Here is a 20,383-nt window from a genome sequence, read left to right as displayed (position 1 = left end):
AGTTGGTTATATGACACTCAATTGAAACACGCTCTATGTCGGCATTATTGACAGGTCACTCGTTGCAAGTCATTGTTTTACCTTTTTGACAGTAACCCAAAACCCTCGATTTGGCTAACCCTAGGCCTAAACTGGGTTTTTAGACCTAGCATTTTAGCCAAATTGAGGGTTTTGGGTTGGTTAACCAAAAAAGCCTGGGTTTTTCTGGCTTCTTTTGCAACTGCAATTACAATTCACTCTCCAACATCAATCATCTCAACCCCCGCAGATCACATATATGGTATTTGAGAAATATTATTCCATGGTCACATGGAACAATAAATATATTATTAATTTTCATTGAACTCTGACCTGTTTTAATTTTTGAAATCGACCGCAAGTTGTTCAGTTCTTGCAATGCAACCTGCACCATCAATTTCCATATAAGGTCATGAGATATAATTATGGGCTGATAACCAAGATAGAGTGAGCCAATCACATTGCTAGAAACACAATATTTGAGGTTGAAATTTTAATAATTCATACATATTTTCTATCAAAGTTGCACTTTTACTAACAAGTGTTCATTGACAACTTTCCTTGGTAATAAATAAAATTAATATTATAATGGTGATGATGATGACGATATAACACGTACAAGTACATACGTCCATTCCCTTCTGAGCAGTTACACTTTAAAAAACCCTTGACCTTCGAATCTCCTGTACTGACTCCAATCTAAATGTTGCCAATGTGCCGTTGCTTCCCTTGACAGTATCAATTACAGTCAATGCTTCCAAAAGCATTGTACACTAAGTGCACTGTCCACTAATATCCTTGAAGACCAAAGAGCAGAGAGTGCATGGGGCTGCGAAGAAAGTCAGGGGAACAAAACGCAAACAATACAAACCATAGCCTCTTCATTTTTTTTTGTTGCCGCCAATTTTGCCACATCTCTTAAAGAGGTTCTGTTTGCCCCTACTATCTGTCCCTTGATAAACGATGTCATCCACTTTTCAAATTCTTTCAAATAAAGGGACTGAGGTCAAGTTTTTTTAAATAAAATTTATTTTAAATAAAGCATTTTACACAAATGATATTTTATATTATCAAATTTCCTTGTGGATGTATTTTCTGTTCAAGAGGTCCAGATCAAGATCCAACTACTTCTTGTGCAGGGTTTCATTAACATATCTGAGGTGACTGGCAGCTGTCAATAACCCATGCCCTTCAATAAGTAAGGAGGGAAGATTGGTGTAACTGCCATAGTCCTGAAACAAATCAAAACACATTTTCTTTTCTTTTTTTTCATCCGAGAAAATTATTAACTTAAGACTTTGGTGAAAGATGATCTCTGCACCAGCCAGCCACCAGTAAAATTGAATTCTTTCACACCATTACATCATTACCGTACTTATTACATATAGCATTACATAATCAAAGGGTTCAATAGAGCGGTTTTCAATTGAGTGTGGAAAGTAATAAGCAAATTGCTTTGGTTAATTGCATTACTTTACTCAGTGATTGGTTCAAAGTTCTCATATGTCACTTTTTCACCCAAACAGAAGTGAAACCAAAACCAATCGTGGCTCATGTGTGCACATTTTCCCACGCTTTGTGTCGGCTACGTGTAATTACTTTGAGTTTTGATTGGTTTACTGGATTGTCTCCATCTTTTTTGATTGGTTAAAGTAATTACTTTGGTTTTGGTTTTATGACACTCAATTTAAACACGCTCTAATTGAAAAATAATAATTATTATAAGTTTACGATGTCCTCTGTTTACCCAACCAAATTCCTGATCCCACGTAGAGTAAAATACATGGTAAAGAACCTTGGTACAACATAATTAACCCAGACATGAAGAGCTCTATAAGAAAAATCCTCTTTTGTACATAAATAAACTTTAAGGAAAGCAACCAAACAAACAAATCCTCAATTCAAATTTTAAAAAGAACAAAGTTAATTCTTCCATGTCTCGCTTCCTCCTCCAATGTTTCTGTCGTTAATTAAGGTACTAGTCTAGAGATGTTTCTAACAGGAGCCCTTCCCTTTTATCATGAAAATAAAGCTATGTTAATTGCCCTCAACAGCAGGTGCTGTGCTTCTTGTCATAAAAAATGAAACTCCTTTTTTTCCCTCATTATTTTATACTTTTCTAGGATTTACTCTAGAGATGCATGGGCAACAAGCTGCAGATGTAAGCAACAATCTAATAATTTAAAACTTTGTTAACTTCACGCAAAAAATAGCAAATTTTGATCCAAATTTTCTTTGCCATTTTCCCCAAGCACAAAACAATATATCTCAATTTTCTTTGTATTTAGGGTTAAAGAAGGACCCTGCAGTTAAGAAGAGGTAAGACCTTATTAACTTTCTCATTGGTTGGTTTGGCTGTAGTCAAACTGAATAAAAGTATGGTATAAAATATTGTGCACTTGGTCTTACCAACTTAGACAATTTCTTTGATGACACATCTTTTCTGCATTCCTCTTGTAGATCTTCAAGTTTGAACAAGAATGAGCTAAAATCTTCTAGTACCTGAGAAAGTTTTAAAATGGAGAGAATTTGAATAAATCCTACCAAAACAGTAGCTGTGTAGGATGGCCATCATTTTTTTAATGTTTTGTTATAACTTTGAGGTAGTTCATCATACGGCATGCTATGACAGGCAAATTGTGCGAGTCATATTTCTACTGTTGACGTAATAATAATAATAATAATAATAATAATAATAATAATAATAATAATAAAAATAAAAATAATAAGAATTTACAAAGCGCCCTTTCCCAAGGGTCCAAAAGCGCTATTTACAAAGTCAACGTTAAAACTACAAAGTTAAAACTACAGTTAAAACTACAAAGGCAAAAACAAAATAATTAAATCATAAATAAAACAGCAAAGTCACGTCATGAATTGTACTGTTGACGTACCAACTGGGGAATTTTTTAAGTTTGTTTTTGCTGTTTGATTCAAAGAGCTAGACATACAAAAAAATTCTTAAGTTTTACTAACCCTCATTTTCTCAGAGCATACTGCAAGTTTATAAGTGTTTTTTTTTAAAGTTTATGACAAAAGTGCATAACTTGGACTGAAAAAAATGCAGCTCAAGTCTAGACCTACAGTTCCAAATTTGGTTAGTAAGGAGTATGCATTTGTTTCTAATCATTAATAATTTATTACCTGCATGTTAGCAACATATTAATTGTTATAAGACAGTATAATTATACCACAGAAGTGAATAGTGCTTTCATTTCACACTTTCTGATTGGCTAGCTCGGATGTCACAGATAGCAAGTACTATTCATCTCTGTTCAAATGGAGAAAAACAAGATAGCTTCCTTTTTCGCTTTCATTACTGAGGGGAAAATTTTATCTATAAAACTTAGCTGATTATTAGATTTTTTTGTTCCCTTCAGTATTTACCTTTGCCGCTTCGTCACTTGGTAAATTAATATCCACCACTATTCACCTCTACTCCAGTAAATAATGATATTATTGTATGTTAAATACTTTTCACAATGGAATAGTCAGATCTTGAAACAAGAAGATCTTTTAGATCTTAACCATGCCTTGAAACTTTATCTGAGTGCACATTCCAAAGCAGTCCTTGATGATTCATTGATTACTGTAGACACAACACAGGGCCGTAGCCAGAAAAAATATATATGACTGAAGCAATGTCCATGGTTAAATTACCTTCCTAGGTATATTTAGGGTGTTTAAGATGACTACAAACAACAAAAACGTAAGAAATGACTGAGGCAAGTGTTTCGGTTTGCCTGTTACTAGCTACGGCCCTGCCTACATAATAAGGCTTTATGTAATATACATTATGCCTTTATTTCCCCACTGAAATGTTCCACCTGTTTATTCCACTAAAATGCTCGGTTTCCCCCAAAAGTAAAAATGCTCAGTTAATGCTCATACATCTATATTAGGGCTTTTTTTAAATTTTGACAATTTTAACGTTTCAATACAATTAACAGTTCAGAGTACTTAACAAAAATGTATATCTATTATAACAAGTTAACAACGACTTATTTAATAATTTTTTAAGTGATCTGTTGTGCTGTTACCCCTTTGTCCCCTTTCAGTGAGCCTAAGGGAAGAGGATAAGTTTAAGGGCACTTTCCTTTTGTCAGAACTGGCTGGCCAGACCCATCAGTTTGCGAAGAAAATGCAACAATTTGACGGAAAACTTGCATCATAATCCGTCGAAGCATATACATGCATCATCTTTGAAGCGTGTTGATTTGAAGGCATTGTAGATCTGAATTAGTCCTGCCATATGCCCTGTCTGGCCGGTCAGTTCTGTCAAATTGAAAGCATCCTAAGTCTTCATTTTCTCGTAAAAAAAATGTTTATTTCTATTTTCTGTGGAAAAAATACTAAATTTTTCACTAAAATGCCACTAAAATGCTTGAATAATGCTTGATGCTTTTGCTTTAATGCTTTTGCACTAAAATGCTCGAAAAAATGCTAGCACAATGTACAATGACTTGTTTCTCGCAAGCCAAGCCATTTAGAAAAGGCCACCATTTTGAACATGACTAATAAATTATTATGATGCGTGCACATGCTCTGGCGCTCGTGAGGGCGCACTAACAACGACTACACACAAACTTATTGCACCATCCCTCATAGCTGTTGTGAAATCTCTGATTGCACCATCAGTCGTAGCTGTTGTGAAAGCTCCGATGACGTAATGGTCTTATTAAATTAATCTGGAACTTTCTTCGGGATATGCATGGGTATGGACAATGCGATAATAACACTATTAACAACTTACAGCATTCTTTCTTAAAAGTCACAATTGAATTTAATTGGTTTTTTACATGATTGAGTAAAGGGCTAGCAAAGTAGTCACACGAGTAACATAACTCAAGAATTACGTTATCCACGGCTATCTTTAGTACAGTGGTTATTTCCCTACCAATGACGTAATCCTTGCACATTCTGACAATTCTTCTGGGTTAAACAAGAAAGTGGACTCTGACAAATGTTGATCATTAATTTATGGTCACTTCTGTTTTCAACATTGCAAGTTTACCTTGTCTCTCTCCATATTTTGTTGCCGTTCCTTTATTTCTTTTTCGAGTTTTGCTGAAATCCTCAATAGGAAAAAGATACAAAGTTATTTCTTTACTGATGATGACTTAGGATTACTACATGAAAAAAAATTAATAGTAGTTGCCAGAGATTAAGGTTGGAGACTGCAATAATATTAATCAATTATTTATTAGCTTCAACAAATGTGTCCTACATAATTTTACATTTACAGGTAGGTTGATATCCTAGACTTGAAGCCCTCCTAGGGGTCTGGCGGAACAAGAAAACATGGCAAATTTGAACTGGGGAACAGGGGAACATTTTATTTTGTCAAAATATTTTAGGGAACAAGGGAACAAGAAGGGATCAAAAAGCTGGGAACAATTTTGAAAGTAATTTGGGGAACAAAGGAACACAAGCAAATATTTTTAGCGAATAGTAAGTAAGTAAGTAAGTACGTAAAGATCTTTATTTGAAAAATAAAAAGAAACACGTCCAGAAACAAAACGTCTGGACTTACAATTTCCTACATATATCTATCTATTATGTATATACAAGACTAAGTAACTACACAAATTCGAAAAGACATCTATTAAAAAAACAATGTTTACAGCGTTCGGTTCTGACTGGAGGCAGGATGTAGTTATGTCCTCTTTTCCTGAGGCTCCTAGCTCTCTGAGCAGGTAAAAGTTCATGTAATGGACTTGTGCTATCAGAGGTTATCTCCTCCCAGAGAAGCCTGTCTTTCATTCTAATTACATCCATTATGGGACCCCCCTACCCACGGGAGGGCCTCAGACTTGGTGTCATGTGTGGGTTGCGTTTATCGATTCTCTATGCTACTCCAAGAGGTATTTTGAAGGAAGTCCCGTTTACTGCTCTTTCCACAATTTCTTGTATTTGATCTAGTTTAATAATTAGATTTCATTTAATTTGCAGTTCCCCATTTGCAAATAGAAGAGCACCAGCGTTTGGTGGTTTATAAAGAAAATGAGGCTTTTATCATTAAGAAGGGAAAAAATGGGAGTGAAATGGGAGTGTCCAGGGAAAAGCATCTGATTTCAGAGCCCTCAGCCTGATTACTTCGGGCTCAGGTATCAAACCCCGATGGAAAACAGGAGCCTTTCCCACAAATGACCACCATAGCCTGCTCTCTTAAAAAATGCTTTTAATTATCTAATGATTGAGAAATGAGGTACATGTACTGCACAATTTAATCATAAATTCATAATACACAACCTCTGTACCTTGATCTCTTTCGTTGCACATCCAAAAGAGCTCTACGAAGTTTGTTCATTCTTGCTTTTGACTAAAACAAAACCAGATGCCCATGCAGATACTGTATTAATATTCAGTAACGTAGATTTTTCATTGACAATAAAGGGGCTATCACACACAATTTTGGGTACCAGTAATTTCATGACCTGCAGAAAGTCACTCTTTAAAATTTATTACATTCATTTGAAACATAGCTATAATCACTACAAACAGTAGTATAGCAGCTCTCGTAACATGCTATTGTTTAGTCTTTTGTTTTTGGCTAGGGTAGCAAGCCAATCACATCATATGTAAAGAAAGCTGCTACATCACCCACTAAAAACTGTAGAATGCCATTAAAAAAAAAAAGAAAAAGAAAAACCATGCAACAAAGATACATTGTATGGACATTTGGGTGATCTCAAAAAATGGGGCCAACTCTTATAAAGTTTATGACAAATAGCATGAATGGATAAAGGCCGTTTTCTGGAGAATCATCTTGTTTGTCAAGCAAGATGAAGTCTGCTACAGGCCTAGAAGGCCCATCAGGCCGGCGCTTATCTCTGATTACTGTAGCATGAAACGACTGGTAGCATTTCTACTCCCCCTGGATGGGATGCTAGTCCATTGCAGGGTTATCCCCCGCATTAAATTTTCCGGTACCCATTTTATACACCTGGGTGGAGAGAGGCACCATGAGAGTAAAGTGTCTTGCCCAAGAACACAACACAATGTCCCAGGCCAGAACCCGAAACCCAGACCATTTGATCCGGAATCAAGCACACTAACCACAAGGCCTCCGCGCCTCCCACGTAACAACTCTTATTAGAGCAGCTCAGGTGCATGAGGTGCACCTGCAGAGCGCCATGGGTAACATAAAGATTTTTTGGAAAATTTATCCATGCAAGAAATTTTGGTTATGACAACAGCATACACCCGTCCAACTGCCAGTACAGACTGTCGGGGAGGAGGTGGGAAGGCAGGGCAGCCTCTGGGGACAAGGATACATGTGCAGGCAATTTTCCTTGGCAGGAAATTGCGTGGCAGCGTCACATTTGACAACCCGCATATTTCTGGCGGGAAATCATATTTTAGCGAAAAAAGCAAGTTACGACTAGAGCGTACAAGACGAAAGACAGAGAGGTAAACGCAGAGCGAGAGAAGACAAAAGGGTTTGGCCAGGACAGATGGGGAATGAAGTAGAAAAGAATGCAGAAAATGGAAGAACCAGAGAACTTTATCAAACAGCCAAAAAAATCACCAACAAGCGGCGGCCTCAAGATGCGACAGTTAAGAACAAGAGGGGTGAGATAACAAAAGACAAGAATGCTAGACTTGAAAGATGGGCTGAGCAGTTTGAGGAGGTACTAATCAGGTACTAGTCAGGGACAAACCCAATCAAAGAAAAAGAAGCAAAGATAGATGAAATTAGTGAGATGATCACAACAGGGATAAGGGAAGCAGAAGTGAGGCAGGCACTGAAGAAGACAAAGAGTGGAAGAACACCTGGAATAGATGGTATCCCAGCAGAGCTGTACAAAGCAGATAGTGACATGGCAGTAAAGGAGTTGACAAGACTGTTCAATAGAATATGGCATGAGGAGAAGGTACTTGACCAATGGAAGAAAGGCTTGATAGTGAAAATACCACAATGAGGAGATTTGAAAGAGTGCAAGAATTGGCGTGGTGTGACATTGTTGCATGTGGCCAGCTAAGTAATGGAGAGAGTCATCATTGAGAGAATACAAAACGGTAAAAGCAAGAGCACAATAGATCAAATATTCATCCTCCGTAACATCATAGAACAGGTCAATGAGTGGCAGGCAACATTCTATGCACACTTTGTTGACTTCGAAAAAGCTTTCGACTCTGTACACCACGAAGGACTGTGGAGAATCATGAAGGCCTATAGCATCCCTGACAAGCTTATAAGAATGGTGAAGATCATGTATGACGATTTTGAGTGTTCTGTACTGGAAGAGGGAGAGCAAACAAGATGGTTTAAGATCACCACTGGCATTAAACAAGGATGTGTCATGTCAGGCTTCCTTTTCCTGCTTACTGTTGACTGGACAATGCGAAGAAAAACAGAAAGACATAGAAATGGCATCAGATGGAACTTCACAAAATAATATGCTTGAAGACCTAGACTTTGCAGATGATATAGTCCTAGCTTCATCAAAATATGAGCACATACACTCTTTTGATCTTGTGATATCATTTTTACCACCCCAAACTCGGACGTCTCCGAAACACGGAGTGTCATCCATTATTACATTCTTTCAATACAGAAATTCAGAATGCTGACAGTTTTCTCAATTTAAGTCTAAATTAAAAACTTTCTTCCTGAACTGAGTTCCCCTTATTTTGCTTGTTTGTCTGTGTTCTTGCTTTTTAACCTAAATGTGTTTACAAATTAAATGAGACACGCCTAAAATTATCATTTTATTGTATTTTTCTTGAGGTGCCTGTAGCCCGAATAAGCCCTAATGGTTTCTATAATTATGGGCATCCTCGCCTTATGCTTTTCTTTTATTGATTATTTTAATATCTCTTGTACTTTAATATATATATTTTTTGTAACTTAACATATAACAAAAAGTGGCAAAAATAAACTGAACTGAAGACCAACCGACTTGTAGATAATGCAGAAAGAGGGGGCTAAAACTGAATGCTCAAAAATGCAAAGTGATGAGAATGAATATACGAAGAGAAGACAAAGTAATGATCCGAAGAAAGGAAGTCGAAGACATCAATCAAAGAGTTTGCATATCTGGGCGCCGCTGTGACAAAAGAGGGTGGTGGACATCAAGAAACGCTTATTAAGTAAGGCACGAGGAGCACTTTTCAACTTAAAGAAGATCTGGAACACACGGAGCATTGGTCGGAACACAAAAATCAAACTGTTTAAGACCTTGGTACGACCAGTTCTACTGTATGGATGTAAAGCATGGAAACTGACAGCTCCTGAGGAGAAGAAGCTGGATGGATTTCAATTCTCATGCCTCAGACGGATTCTAAGGATTTGGTGGCCGCAACATATCCGAACAACACAATTTCCCAAGTAACAGACGTAAAGAAGATCAGCGATGAAATCCGAAGGAGAAGATGGAATTGGATTGGCCACCTGCTCAGAAAGGGGAGGAATGATGACTGCATGGTGGCGATGGAGTGGCAACCTGAAGGGAAGAGAAAAGTGGGAATACGGCCTAAAACCACATGGAGAAGAATGGTGGAAAAAGAATCCAGGCAAGAGAGGTGGACCAGCTGGGCGGAAGTTAGGGGCGCAGTGCAAGACAGGGCTAGTTGGCGAGAGAAAGTTACAGCCTTATGCGCCTCATGGCGTGGAGAGAACTAACGATTAACTAACTAATCATACATGTATTTAGTGAAGAGCGACAGGATAAAGAGCAGAGAAGAGCACGAAACAAGAGGCAACAAATTTGAGAAATTTAAGCAAAGACAGACTCGAGAGAAGCTGAGGAAGAAGAAGAGAAACTTTCAATGAAGAACGCCGTGAAGCTGAAAGAAATAGAGCGAGAGATAAAACACTAATTTACAACGGTTGGCTTTCAGGTAAATGTTTTCCTTCTCAATGCATGCCTCCCTGCCTCACATATTTTGTAACACTCGTTTAACAAAAAAACTAAGAAGGCCTGAAATGTTTGCAATCCCGTGTTAACAGAGATTCTGGTATATTTTCAACAATCACATTTGTAGGCTTTTTGTGTGAAATGGATGTCCAGTTGTGAGCTTCTTTGTTTGACTGTGAAATTGCGGTTGAGTAAGCAAATTTACCACTCTTCAGCTTGACTTTTTAATTAGCAAGATTTTTGCTGTTGTTCTAAACTGAAGAAAGAGTGTAAAAATAATCAGTCAAACCGAAAATGTTGTAAAGAGATTACGGTGCAATATTTCAGTTTTAGTTGTTGATTAAAATTCTTTGCAAGGCTTGCTTGTTTACTGCTGTCAGCTCAGATCGAGGTGTTTGATCACTGTAAACTGTATACACTAACGACAATTAGTTAATTTTGTACTTTATGCTGGAGCATTTTCCATAATAATTTATACAGTATTATTATTGCTCGCTGGGGTTAGAAACAGGGGTTCCGCTTTTAGGCTTGGCTAAATCTATATATTAATTACAAAATTATAACTTAAGAAATTCCATATTACAGCTATTTTCTCTTCTAATAGGAGCAGCCAACAAAATACCATTTCGCAGAGCCCTGTTAAAGAAGCCCAAAAAGCAAACATTAATGGAGTTGTGTATAGTGATCAGTAGAAGACCTTGCATCAAACTATTAAAGTTAATGGACTTGCAACACTAATTAAGAGTTTAAGATAGCGCAGGCTATTTATTTAAAGGCCATGCAAGAAAACTAAATTCCTACATCCTGTAAGCCCTAACCAATCCATTCTTCAGGATTAAGGACTGTACCTACTATTGTTATTGCACATACATGGTATGTTCTGCGCATCTCGAGATACTCAGGTTTCCTATTGGTGGTGCATACTAACACAGGAATATTTGGGCGTGGTTTAAAACTATGCGGAGAAAGCAGAACTTAGCAAGTACTCTTTGTATCCAAAAAGAAAACTGGGGGTAACCACGCATTTTTCAGAGATAATAAATGGTTTATATTTTTCTTAGCTTCTCTCTTTTAGAGCTTAGGAGCACTTCATTTCCAGTTGTTTAATACAGGTGTAGTCCTCCAGTTTTAACCTTTCGGCTTCTGAGAGATTCAGTCTTTAATTTTAGAGTGCTTAGTTCCACCCAGAAGGGTACACTACCTTCCTAAGATCTGACTTCAACAACTTGTTTTCTTTTGTAATATCAATCTGAAAGTAAAGTCAAGAGGTTTTTGTGACACATGTTTGACCACACCATGTATAGAATTAAGCCACAGAAATTCTTCCTTGAGGAGCATACCATATCACTGAGGGATTTTCTCATTTGAATGAAAAATTCTTTAATAGCATATCTGGCCTCAGTCGAATGTGTTTCGTCACTGTTCAAAGGAAAAAAAAAATTAATGGATCATAGAACATTATTGACACTGGTTGTATTGAAAAAGAAGCACTACAATAAAGTACACCAAAGAACAACTAAGCATCCAAAATGATTGAAACACCCTATGTTACATAGGCATCACTTTCTTCTTCAATATTATGGGTTATTTTCAGGTCAAGTGCTGGTCTGACCAGTTGGGATTTGAACCTGCAACACCCCAAAATGGTAGCCATCTCATTCCCAGGGTCTTTCATCTCCCCACTCCAGAGGGAGCCAGACCATGGTTAATTGGCTGGTCACATGTCTTAGTGAAAAATTTTCTACCTTGGGAGGGGTCCCTGCTTTTCTGGTATTTGTCACAGCCAAAACAAAACTTAAAGCATTGGTTGAAGCTTGGGTAGATCAGTCGCCACGCTTTTCAGCAATCTTCAGAGCAGATATACTGACCTAATCAGCTAACTCAATGTTGAAGCCAATTCAAACCCTTTGGGAACAAAACGTTTTGGGAACAAAACGTTTTGTTCCAGGTATTTTCATATCATTAAAATATGAATGATTATCATGCAAATACAATACACAAAGAATCTTAATCCTGGGAGATTTGAATTGAGTACAACACTGAGTTAGCCAATTAGGTCTATTGGAATGTAAATCTAACACAAAACAAATACTTGCCTGGAAGTAGTTTATTTTGGTAGAGATGTGTTTGCTGTTTGAATAATGCCTCGACAGGGTAGCGAAAATCAATTAGCTTTCACCTATTGCCAGTGCTGCTCTTTGGTAAATTTTCCTTTCCTATAGTGAGCTCATGAAAGAAAAATCTACAACTTGGCTACCCGTCCCTCTGGTTGTTTTTCTGTCATCTCCTACTTTTTGGGAGACACATGACCAGCCTGAATCAGGATCTTTCTTCCCTCACTCCCTCTGGGGTGGGGAGATGATTGAAGTCCCTGGGAATGAGGTTGAATTGTAGCCTTATTCTCCACCAACAATGCCAAACCAGCTATTGATGGTTCAATTACCTACTGATTTTGTTTGTAGGAGTACAGGTATGGCACAGTGGTGAGAGCACTCGCCTCCCACCAATGTGGTCTGGGTTCAATTCCCATACTCCGCATCATATGTGGGTTGAGTTTGTTGGTTCTCTACTCTGCACTGAGAGGTTTTCTCTGGGTACTCCAGTTTTCCCCTCTCCTCAAAAACCAAGTGAACATTTGACTTGATTTACATTATTTGTTAATTTCAGTAACAGTGTCCCCACTTAGAGCTCCAGTGCTTAAACACTTAAATAAAGTTCCTCTCCTTTCCTTTTTAGTTCTGCAGTCATCTAATTGTTTGACCTTGAGGACACTTCGAGCCTCTATCTTCATTGTTCAAAGTGCCTACTGACACTGTCAAATATGAATGAGGTAAAATTAATAGAGCTCTTAGTCTTTATAAATTGCACTTACTTCCTACAATTAAGGTAGTTTGACTCAAAGGAGAAACACCATTTCTTCATTTGATATTCAAACAGAAATTTCAGTGACCATTTCTGTTTTCTCTTTTCAACTTTCAGAATGCTTGCCATGGGTGAACTCCAGCATTAATTTGAAGCAGACATTTTAAATTATTTTACAAGTCATTTCTCAAAAAATGAAACTTTCCTATTTAATGCCTGTACTAATTATTTCAGTATCTTGAGAATGCAAAGAAGAGACTTTTCTTAACACTTGATTACAAAAAATGTATGTAGTACATCAAGTACTTTCATCTTCACGCTTTTAGATTCTAGAAATCGTGTTTAATATTCTTTTATTTAGTCAGTAATCAGTGCATAAAATTATTTACAATAGGCAATAAGAGACCAGATGGAAGAAGCAGAAAAAGGAAAAAAAATTGTTTGGTATTTGGTCTTTGATGCCCTTTCATGACAAACTTTCAAACACCAACTGTAATAATTTTAAATGATATCAATCACATGCGCATCCTGTTATTTGCTAATTAGGTTGAGAATTTTTGCAAAGCAGCAAGCATCTAAGAAAAGTGAATTAGATAATTATTACCTTAATTTGAGGGCTTCTTCCTCTATGGCTGTGAGAATGACATCAAGATCTGTTATTTCTGTTACGCTGGTCTTTCGGCCACGGTCCACGTTAAATAACCTCACAAATCTATCTGCTAAATAAAGAGAAAAAGAGAGCCAGGTCAGACTAAACAAGACAACGTATCAAGAATCACTTTAAATAACAACATTGGTACAACTGATAAATCTAGTATTTCACTATCATGATATACCGGTATATAATACATATTATTTCTTTAAAGGTTAAAGCAGTTAAAACTATGTCTCTGCCATCCACTGAACCATCATGTGATATTAAATGAGGTTAAACGAAGTTTAACAAAGTAAACAACTAGGAGCGACTGCAGCGTATTGGTCAGTGGTTGTAGTATACTGGCGCATGCGTGGAATACCTCGTGCTTTGGGCTGTATCGCTTATTTATCAGTGTGGCGGGAAGTAGGAGCATTGTGTGGAGCGTTTAGCGGTTTTCTTTTTTTTTTTTTTTTTTTTTTTTTTTTTTTTTTTTTTTTTCTGCTTTCCACTGTGTATCAGTGTGACGGGTGCCCATTCTTCTCGGGGGCGTGGGGGCTCATGGCTGGGTTGTCAGGTTTTGCCAGCCATCGGTGCAGTCTCCATCTTGGAGCTGGCTGCCAATAGTGGAAGCTCCAGGATGTTTCGGGCACCCAACCTCCAAAGAGCGACGATGTTGTTTAAGCTTACTAATAGTGTGCGAAACTCATTGAATCAGATGTAACTGCAAGAGACTTTTCATCATTTTTACCCCATTTATCCCATTTTAAATTCATATATTAATTTCTTAATAAGCTTTATTAAATTAATTACACATACATAATTCAACACAATAATTATTATTATTATATCACATAACTTCTGATTGGTCAATCACCAATATTATAGTTAAATTACAGAGTGCAATATGGAAGTTGCTATGGAAACACAGCAATGGAGCATTATTTTGTTAAGTATACAATAACAAAAAAAGTATGAACTTGCTCATGTTTTTCGTGATTTATGACCGTCATTTGTGATGTTTTGAAAGCTCTCAAATTGTACTCGTTTATGGTTTAATACACATGCAATTTTGAAAACTTTCAAAGTATCACTCGTAGCCATAAAATCACAAAAATGCACTTGCATTCTTGTTCATATGGTTTCTATATTTATAACAAGTGCAACAGTTCACTCTAGTTCCTTGCATCAAATGATTATTTTCATAAAAAATAAATACTGTACCTCCTTGAATTTATGCAAGGTTGGTTTAATTAAAAAACACACAAAACTTTCTATGAAATTAATGTTTTGTGCAATGAAATGAATTTATTATTATAATATTATTATAATTGTAACCATGGACCAAGAGCTTGGAATGATATCACCATAACTTATTTTAATTCAATGAATATTATTATAAGTATTAATACAACTACTACTAAATTTTGTCTTTTACTTTTATGAATCATCATCATACAGTCAGTCTCTCTCAAAAATCTGTTCCCTGTCTCTTGCTGGGCAACTTTATTAGGACAGCCTTTTCAAACATGACGAAGAAATCTGATAGTCCAACCTTAAAATTTATTCAGACAAATCTTCCCCCCAAATAAGAAGAAAATGTATAGTTGTTTACACATTTCATTTAATTTAGAGTTACCTCTGTAGTTGTTTTCCAAAGAGTCCTCATTCTCATCATCATCATGATCCATATTTCTTTTCTTTCCCTGTTTTATCTTCTTGGATGTTTTGGGAAATGCACCAGGACCAGACAGAGGTGTCTCTGATACAAACTTCTGTTTGACAAAGAAAAAAGATGCAATGTATATTTATTCCACCAGGTGAAAAACACCAGTGTAAGGAACAAGTTTATTGGGCATTTTTTATGAACTTCTTATTCCAGTTTTTTCTTTGAAATATCATGACTATGCTTGGCCTCTAGTGATAAAATACTTCCGCTTGGCTGTGCCTCATGAGTCCACAACATTTTGACCACTGTGATGACGCATATCATTGTCGATAAGAGTACAGGGAATGCTGAACCACTTTCGATTTAAAAATTTGACCCATGGCAGAAGTCTCTTGTTCTTGCTCACCTGTACAATTAATCAGCTTCACGTGAGCATCACCCATGTTTCTAAAATTTCCACTTTTTTCAAACACTTTGACAAAACGAATTATTGTTTTTGTGATCCTCTTGCCTTAGTTTTCCCTGTGTCCCAGGGCTGTCATTGGGGCAGTGTTTACACAAATTCTGCTTCAAATCAATCCAGTTTCACAACATTGATTAATGTGGTTTGATAGAAAAAAACGAATATAACAAAATTAATGAATCATTGTGATTTCCTGATAAAAATGTGTTTTTGTAAAAGCTGCCTAAGGTCTAAGACCTGTAAATTTCCCAAGCTTACATTAATATTAAGACACACTGGAAACAAACAGAGGAAACACCACAAAGTCATTATTTTTGTCCACCTTCCTTTCCAATTTTATTACCTACAGTTGTACATGAAGAAAGAGATACTGTAAGCCCTGGTAATATCTCAAACTTAGCAATGTTCGATGCTTAATTTTGTTGGTTACCTTTGACAAGGGACTTGGAGTTCTTGCCACATTATCTGTCAAAAATATATTATTGATATCATTACCATTTTGCAATACAGAGACTTGTATGCAGGGGTTTCATTAAGTTTTAAAGTAGAAGGGACCTTGTGATAGAGTAAATGGGCACCCCTATTTTTAGTCTGGATTTTGATCTTGAGACCTCCTTTGACCAAAGGCAGGTACTGTACTCAGCATAGACGGGTGTTTGTATCCAGGTCCCAGCTTCAAATAAAACCCCTGTACATGACAATTTTGCTACTTCAATTATAATAATTTAATATATTGCTGTTCATCTTTGCTTGTCCATATGTTTCATTGTTAAGGCCATGAAATATTAAGTGCAAATGAAAAGATTATGTTGGTTATTTCAATAAATTCCAGGCAAAGTCCAAACAATAAACAACACTTGCTAAGCTAAACTTCTCAAAAATATTTGTCCACCTATTATGCAAAAAAAGAAATAATTAATGACAATTTGATAACAATGGACAAAAAAAGCTTTTTCTCTCTATTGACACCCTCTATCCTTACACACTGTAAATGTTTGCATCAGAGCTGTAACAATAAAAAAATATTACTTGCTTAAAGTGCCCCTGTGATCAAAAAATCCACTTCCTTTTTTCCTTCAGATTTTGAAAGTGTGTTTGCTTAACACCTGACTGGCAAAATTTTGAGCTTTGATTTTTATCCAAAGGCCGTTTACTTTGAGTGTAAGTTTTGGATTTCACGGTCCGCCATTACTCACGTTCAAAACTGACCGATTGGACCTCAGACGGTTGGATCCAGGGAAAAGTGACGTCAGAGGCTCACTAGCTTAAAATTTCAGCATGTGAACGCAGCTTATTATATATGCAAAGCGTGAGTTTAAAAGTCTGAAAGCCCAAAACCCCCGTGCTGCATATTAATTCTGCGAGTATACACGTATTGCATTCTAAAACTAGTGAGCCTTTGACGTCATTTTCTCCTTGATCCAGCTCTCTCAAGAACATAATGTTAGTAATGGCGGACCATTAAATAGGAAAATTACAGTTAAAATAAAGAGGTGTCTTTTTGAAATCAAGACTTAAAACTTGGGTCACTTAGTGTTTTGTTAACATAGTTTTGAAATCCAAAGAAAAATATGAATTGATTTTTTGGTCACAGGGGCACTTTAAGTTAAACATTAATGCACAAAGATTGCCAACAATTCCCAGAATGTTATAAACTCACCCCTTGATGCATCACCGTGAAGGCTGCGCTCTGAAGTCTCTAATATAATAGAACCCGGACTCTCCTCAAGTAACACTAACTGATCATTCTCTGAACTTCCCTCACCATGAATCCGAGAAGACGTCTGTCTCCCTTGATGCACTAATGGTTGGTGTAATGTGTCTGATGGCAAAGGTGACGTAGCTTTTAACTCAGGAGATGTTGCAGTTGATGTTAAAGATGTCTCACCAGGGAGATCATCTATTAAGGGTGGTTCTTGATCCAGAGGGGGTGGTAAGGCAGATTCCTGAGTTGGTGGGAGATTAGCCAATGCAGCCTGTTGCAACACAAGCAATAATATTAATTCTTTTGTTAGTTGAAAAATAGATAATCAGAAAGCAATAAAGGAAGCCAATTTTCAGTTTCCAAAATTAATCCCTTGAATGCAGCTGACAAAAATGGTCAACGGCAATGGTTTATTGCTCGCTACGGCATTGTAAACAAACTGTGAGGAAGATTGTAAATTTGAATTTCGGATAGACAGTTGAATACACAAGGTCCTAAATATAACTCAGTCTGAGAAATTCTACTTCACTTGCACTGACATCTAAAAAACTATTCATTTTAAGACTTTCTGGTCATTTTGAACAAGGCTGATGTTCACATAAAATGTAAGCTGGAATCTCTATGTCACTGCCAGCTTGTTTGTCTTAATTTCAGGCAAAAGCAATTTGAAGGCTTTTCAACCTACAGTATACCCATAGGGAGTATTGTGGAGAGCCCGTTTAAAAATTTTTAAATTCTCATCGTAGACTATATAATATCAATTCTGCAGAACACCAATGAGCAATGTAAAGCATTGTTTGAAGAAAAGAATTTTTGGTTGTTGTGCCTTAAAGGGTCTCATAATGACAAATAGCAAGAAGCTATCTCAAGGTAAGCATACATGTATCATGGTAATATGGACCTTAAGATAAGATATATATAATCATAGCAAGGTTGACGAAACATCAAGAGAACTGTATATTATTTACTAAATAATATACAGTAGATTCTTTTTTTGTAATTGCACCACTTTAATCAACTTCTACGAACTAACGCAGAGGTACAATGTGTCTTCATGTTTAAATCAAGTCATTTAGTTATTATTATTTTGCAGGAGCAAGGATGACACAGTCGGTTAGTGCGCGGCCTTGGTGCAAGAGGTCCTGAGTTCGATTCTCGGATCTCGCATCCTTGTTTCGACTTCTTTCCTTTCCGTGTAGCTAAGTAGCTTTAAATACCCATAAAACGGAGCACTGATGGAGAGGGGGGAGTAAAATGAGCGCACCGTCGACCTCAGGTTTATCAGTTGAATTACTGTTACGAGTTATCGACGTTAAATAAGGTCTACTTTACTTTACTTTACTATTATTTTTATAATAATTATGGCCTTGCCCCGGGCCCTCGCATATGAAAGGGGTGGGTATGCTTGTTATCTTGCTTAGGGGTGTAAGTTTCAGATTTTCGTCTCACTCACGATGTTCCGGGCAAAACAACATCATATGCAACCCATATCCAGCAATGAGAGTCTTGTTTAGGGTTGCACATAAAGAAATATCAAAATATATATTTAATGTATGTAAAGTACGGTCTCTTTACGAGGTCAAAAAAGGCCTGGGCCATGTCCAGATTGGTCTCATTTAGGGGTTTAATCCAAAATTTCTGACGAGCATCCCGCATATCCAAATGCCCCCTTGGGGTATTGCCCTACAAAAGAAGGCTACAAATTGTCATTTGCAAATATCAAAAAATAACCAGATATAATTATTAAACCAAATATGTGTCTTGGTCATTTTGTTTCAGAACAAGAACCGATCAACCAAGAAGGTAAACATTCATGACATTTACTTGACTTAATGAAGCAGCAAAAGCTTGAGTTGATCCCTCTGAAGCCCAGCCTTTTGTTATCTTGAAACTCCTTGCAGTTGTCTGACGCTTCCTGTCAATATTTTTAGAAGAATAATACCAGAATATAAAATCCATCCAGCCCCTATCTGTCAAGTAATTTCATTCCTTTTGGTTATCTAGTTACGTCTAATCTGTAAGAATTCACTGTTATGTCCTCATAAAAGCCTTACTTTAATCTCGAAAGTTCCTTTACCCTCTAAAGTGTATTCTCCCAGGAAGCCGACGATGTGCTCATTCCCTCCCCCTCTTTCCATCACTGCTCTGTTTTAAGGGTATTTAAAGCTACCCGAAGCTACACAGAATGGAAAGAAGTCGAAGCAAGGATGTGAGGTCACTAGGGATCGAACTCTAGACCTCTCACACAGAAGGCTGCACACTAACCAACTATGCAATCCTTACTCCAATTTGCATGCATTACCATGTAATTAGCCTGTCCCATCAAATACACTTAAATTAAGGCCTGTCTGAATGAAAAATTGTTTGGACTAACAGTCAGCTCTTGTATACACCCATACTTTGATGGTTTCCGAATCTTACACGACAATTGATAAAACATGTCATTTAGACAACACAAAACAAGCAAGATAAATCAAAAAATATTTTGCCACTCACCAATGTTTGTAATTTTTATGGCAAAAGATTTACTGTTTGAAAAGGCCTTAAAGAACAAGAAACAAACCAGTAGGTCTAAAACACAGGTCATGGGTCACAGGTCACTGTACGTTTCACTGTGCTGCAGATCAATAAACAAAACCAAAAGTGTCTTCTAGCCCTAATCACTCGACAAAAATGCTGTTTCGAGTCTAGGGGAAACTTTTGGCATAGTTGTTCATCAGTGGAGCATTGACCTGTGGAAGGTGACCTGTGTTTTCAACCTGCTGCCTGGACCAAAATGATTGTTTAAGGCTTCATAGACTATTAAGATGAGACAGGCCCACAGAAAGAAGCAACTTATTTTATTCGATACACTCTGCTCGTCTATCGATCTTCCCATAAGAAACTTACTAACAAAATCAATTGACTAATTTCATGTTTCATTGACTTGAGCGACTTGAGCTGCTGCTCTATTATTAATGCAAATTACTTCATGTGAGGGAACAGCGGACGGTACTGTTTGTCCGTGGCCTTGCTTTTTTGATCCTTAATAAATTGACTAAAGTGGTGAAAATACTTACGAAGGCCTTAGTCGGGCCAAAGCAGCTTGTCTAAAGAAACCAGAAGAAGATCCGAAATCCGCCATCTTTTCGAAAGTCTAGCACCCAGTCCTCCGTGTCCGTAAAATAGG

At 37.0% G+C, this 20,383-nt stretch overlaps 1 protein-coding gene across 3 annotated transcripts; it reads right to left on the bottom strand.

Moving 5' to 3' along the window:
• Positions 1–577: 577 nt before the first annotated feature.
• LOC138003997 (centromere protein U-like) lies at positions 578–20,358 on the bottom strand. Of its 3 annotated transcripts, none has more exons than XR_011123717.1 (12): positions 20,274–20,358; positions 19,039–19,129; positions 17,170–17,485; positions 15,940–15,974; positions 15,017–15,152; positions 13,348–13,462; positions 11,222–11,300; positions 11,083–11,130; positions 6,279–6,340; positions 5,033–5,085; positions 2,428–2,520; positions 578–1,250 (listed from the first exon to the last, which is right to left on the bottom strand). XR_011123717.1 is itself a non-coding variant. In XM_068850361.1 (12 exons), the coding sequence occupies exons 1-12, from the start codon at positions 20,336–20,338 to the stop codon at positions 1,143–1,145; spliced, it is 1,206 nt and encodes a 401-aa protein (XP_068706462.1). In that variant the 5' UTR covers positions 20,339–20,358; the 3' UTR covers positions 579–1,142. The 3 variants fall into 3 exon arrangements, 2 of the variants coding, with proteins under 2 accessions (XP_068706462.1, XP_068706461.1); XM_068850361.1 differs by having other exon boundaries at positions 579–1,250; positions 5,033–5,093; positions 13,348–13,459; XM_068850360.1 differs by having other exon boundaries at positions 582–1,250; positions 5,033–5,093.
• Positions 20,359–20,383: the final 25 nt, after the last annotated feature.

This window comes from Montipora foliosa, chromosome 5 (genome assembly GCF_036669935.1).
Source record: "Montipora foliosa isolate CH-2021 chromosome 5, ASM3666993v2, whole genome shotgun sequence".
NCBI classification, from domain to species: Eukaryota; Metazoa; Cnidaria; class Anthozoa; order Scleractinia; family Acroporidae; genus Montipora; species Montipora foliosa.
Note: the sequence above shows the minus strand (reverse complement) of the source record. Positions and strands in the feature narration are given on the sequence as shown.

Coding starts and splice junctions, on each gene's coding strand:
- LOC138003997 (XM_068850360.1), bottom strand. CDS start 20,338: ATGGCGGATTTCGGATCTTCTTCTGGTTTCTTTAGACAAGCTGCTTTG. Junction 15,975..17,169: donor TCACGGTGATGCATCAAGGG/GTGAGTTTATAA, acceptor TATTTTTGACAG/ATAATGTGGCAAGAACTCCA. Junction 15,153..15,939: donor CTCCAAGTCCCTTGTCAAAG/GTAACCAACAAA, acceptor TTTGTCAAACAG/AAGTTTGTATCAGAGACACC.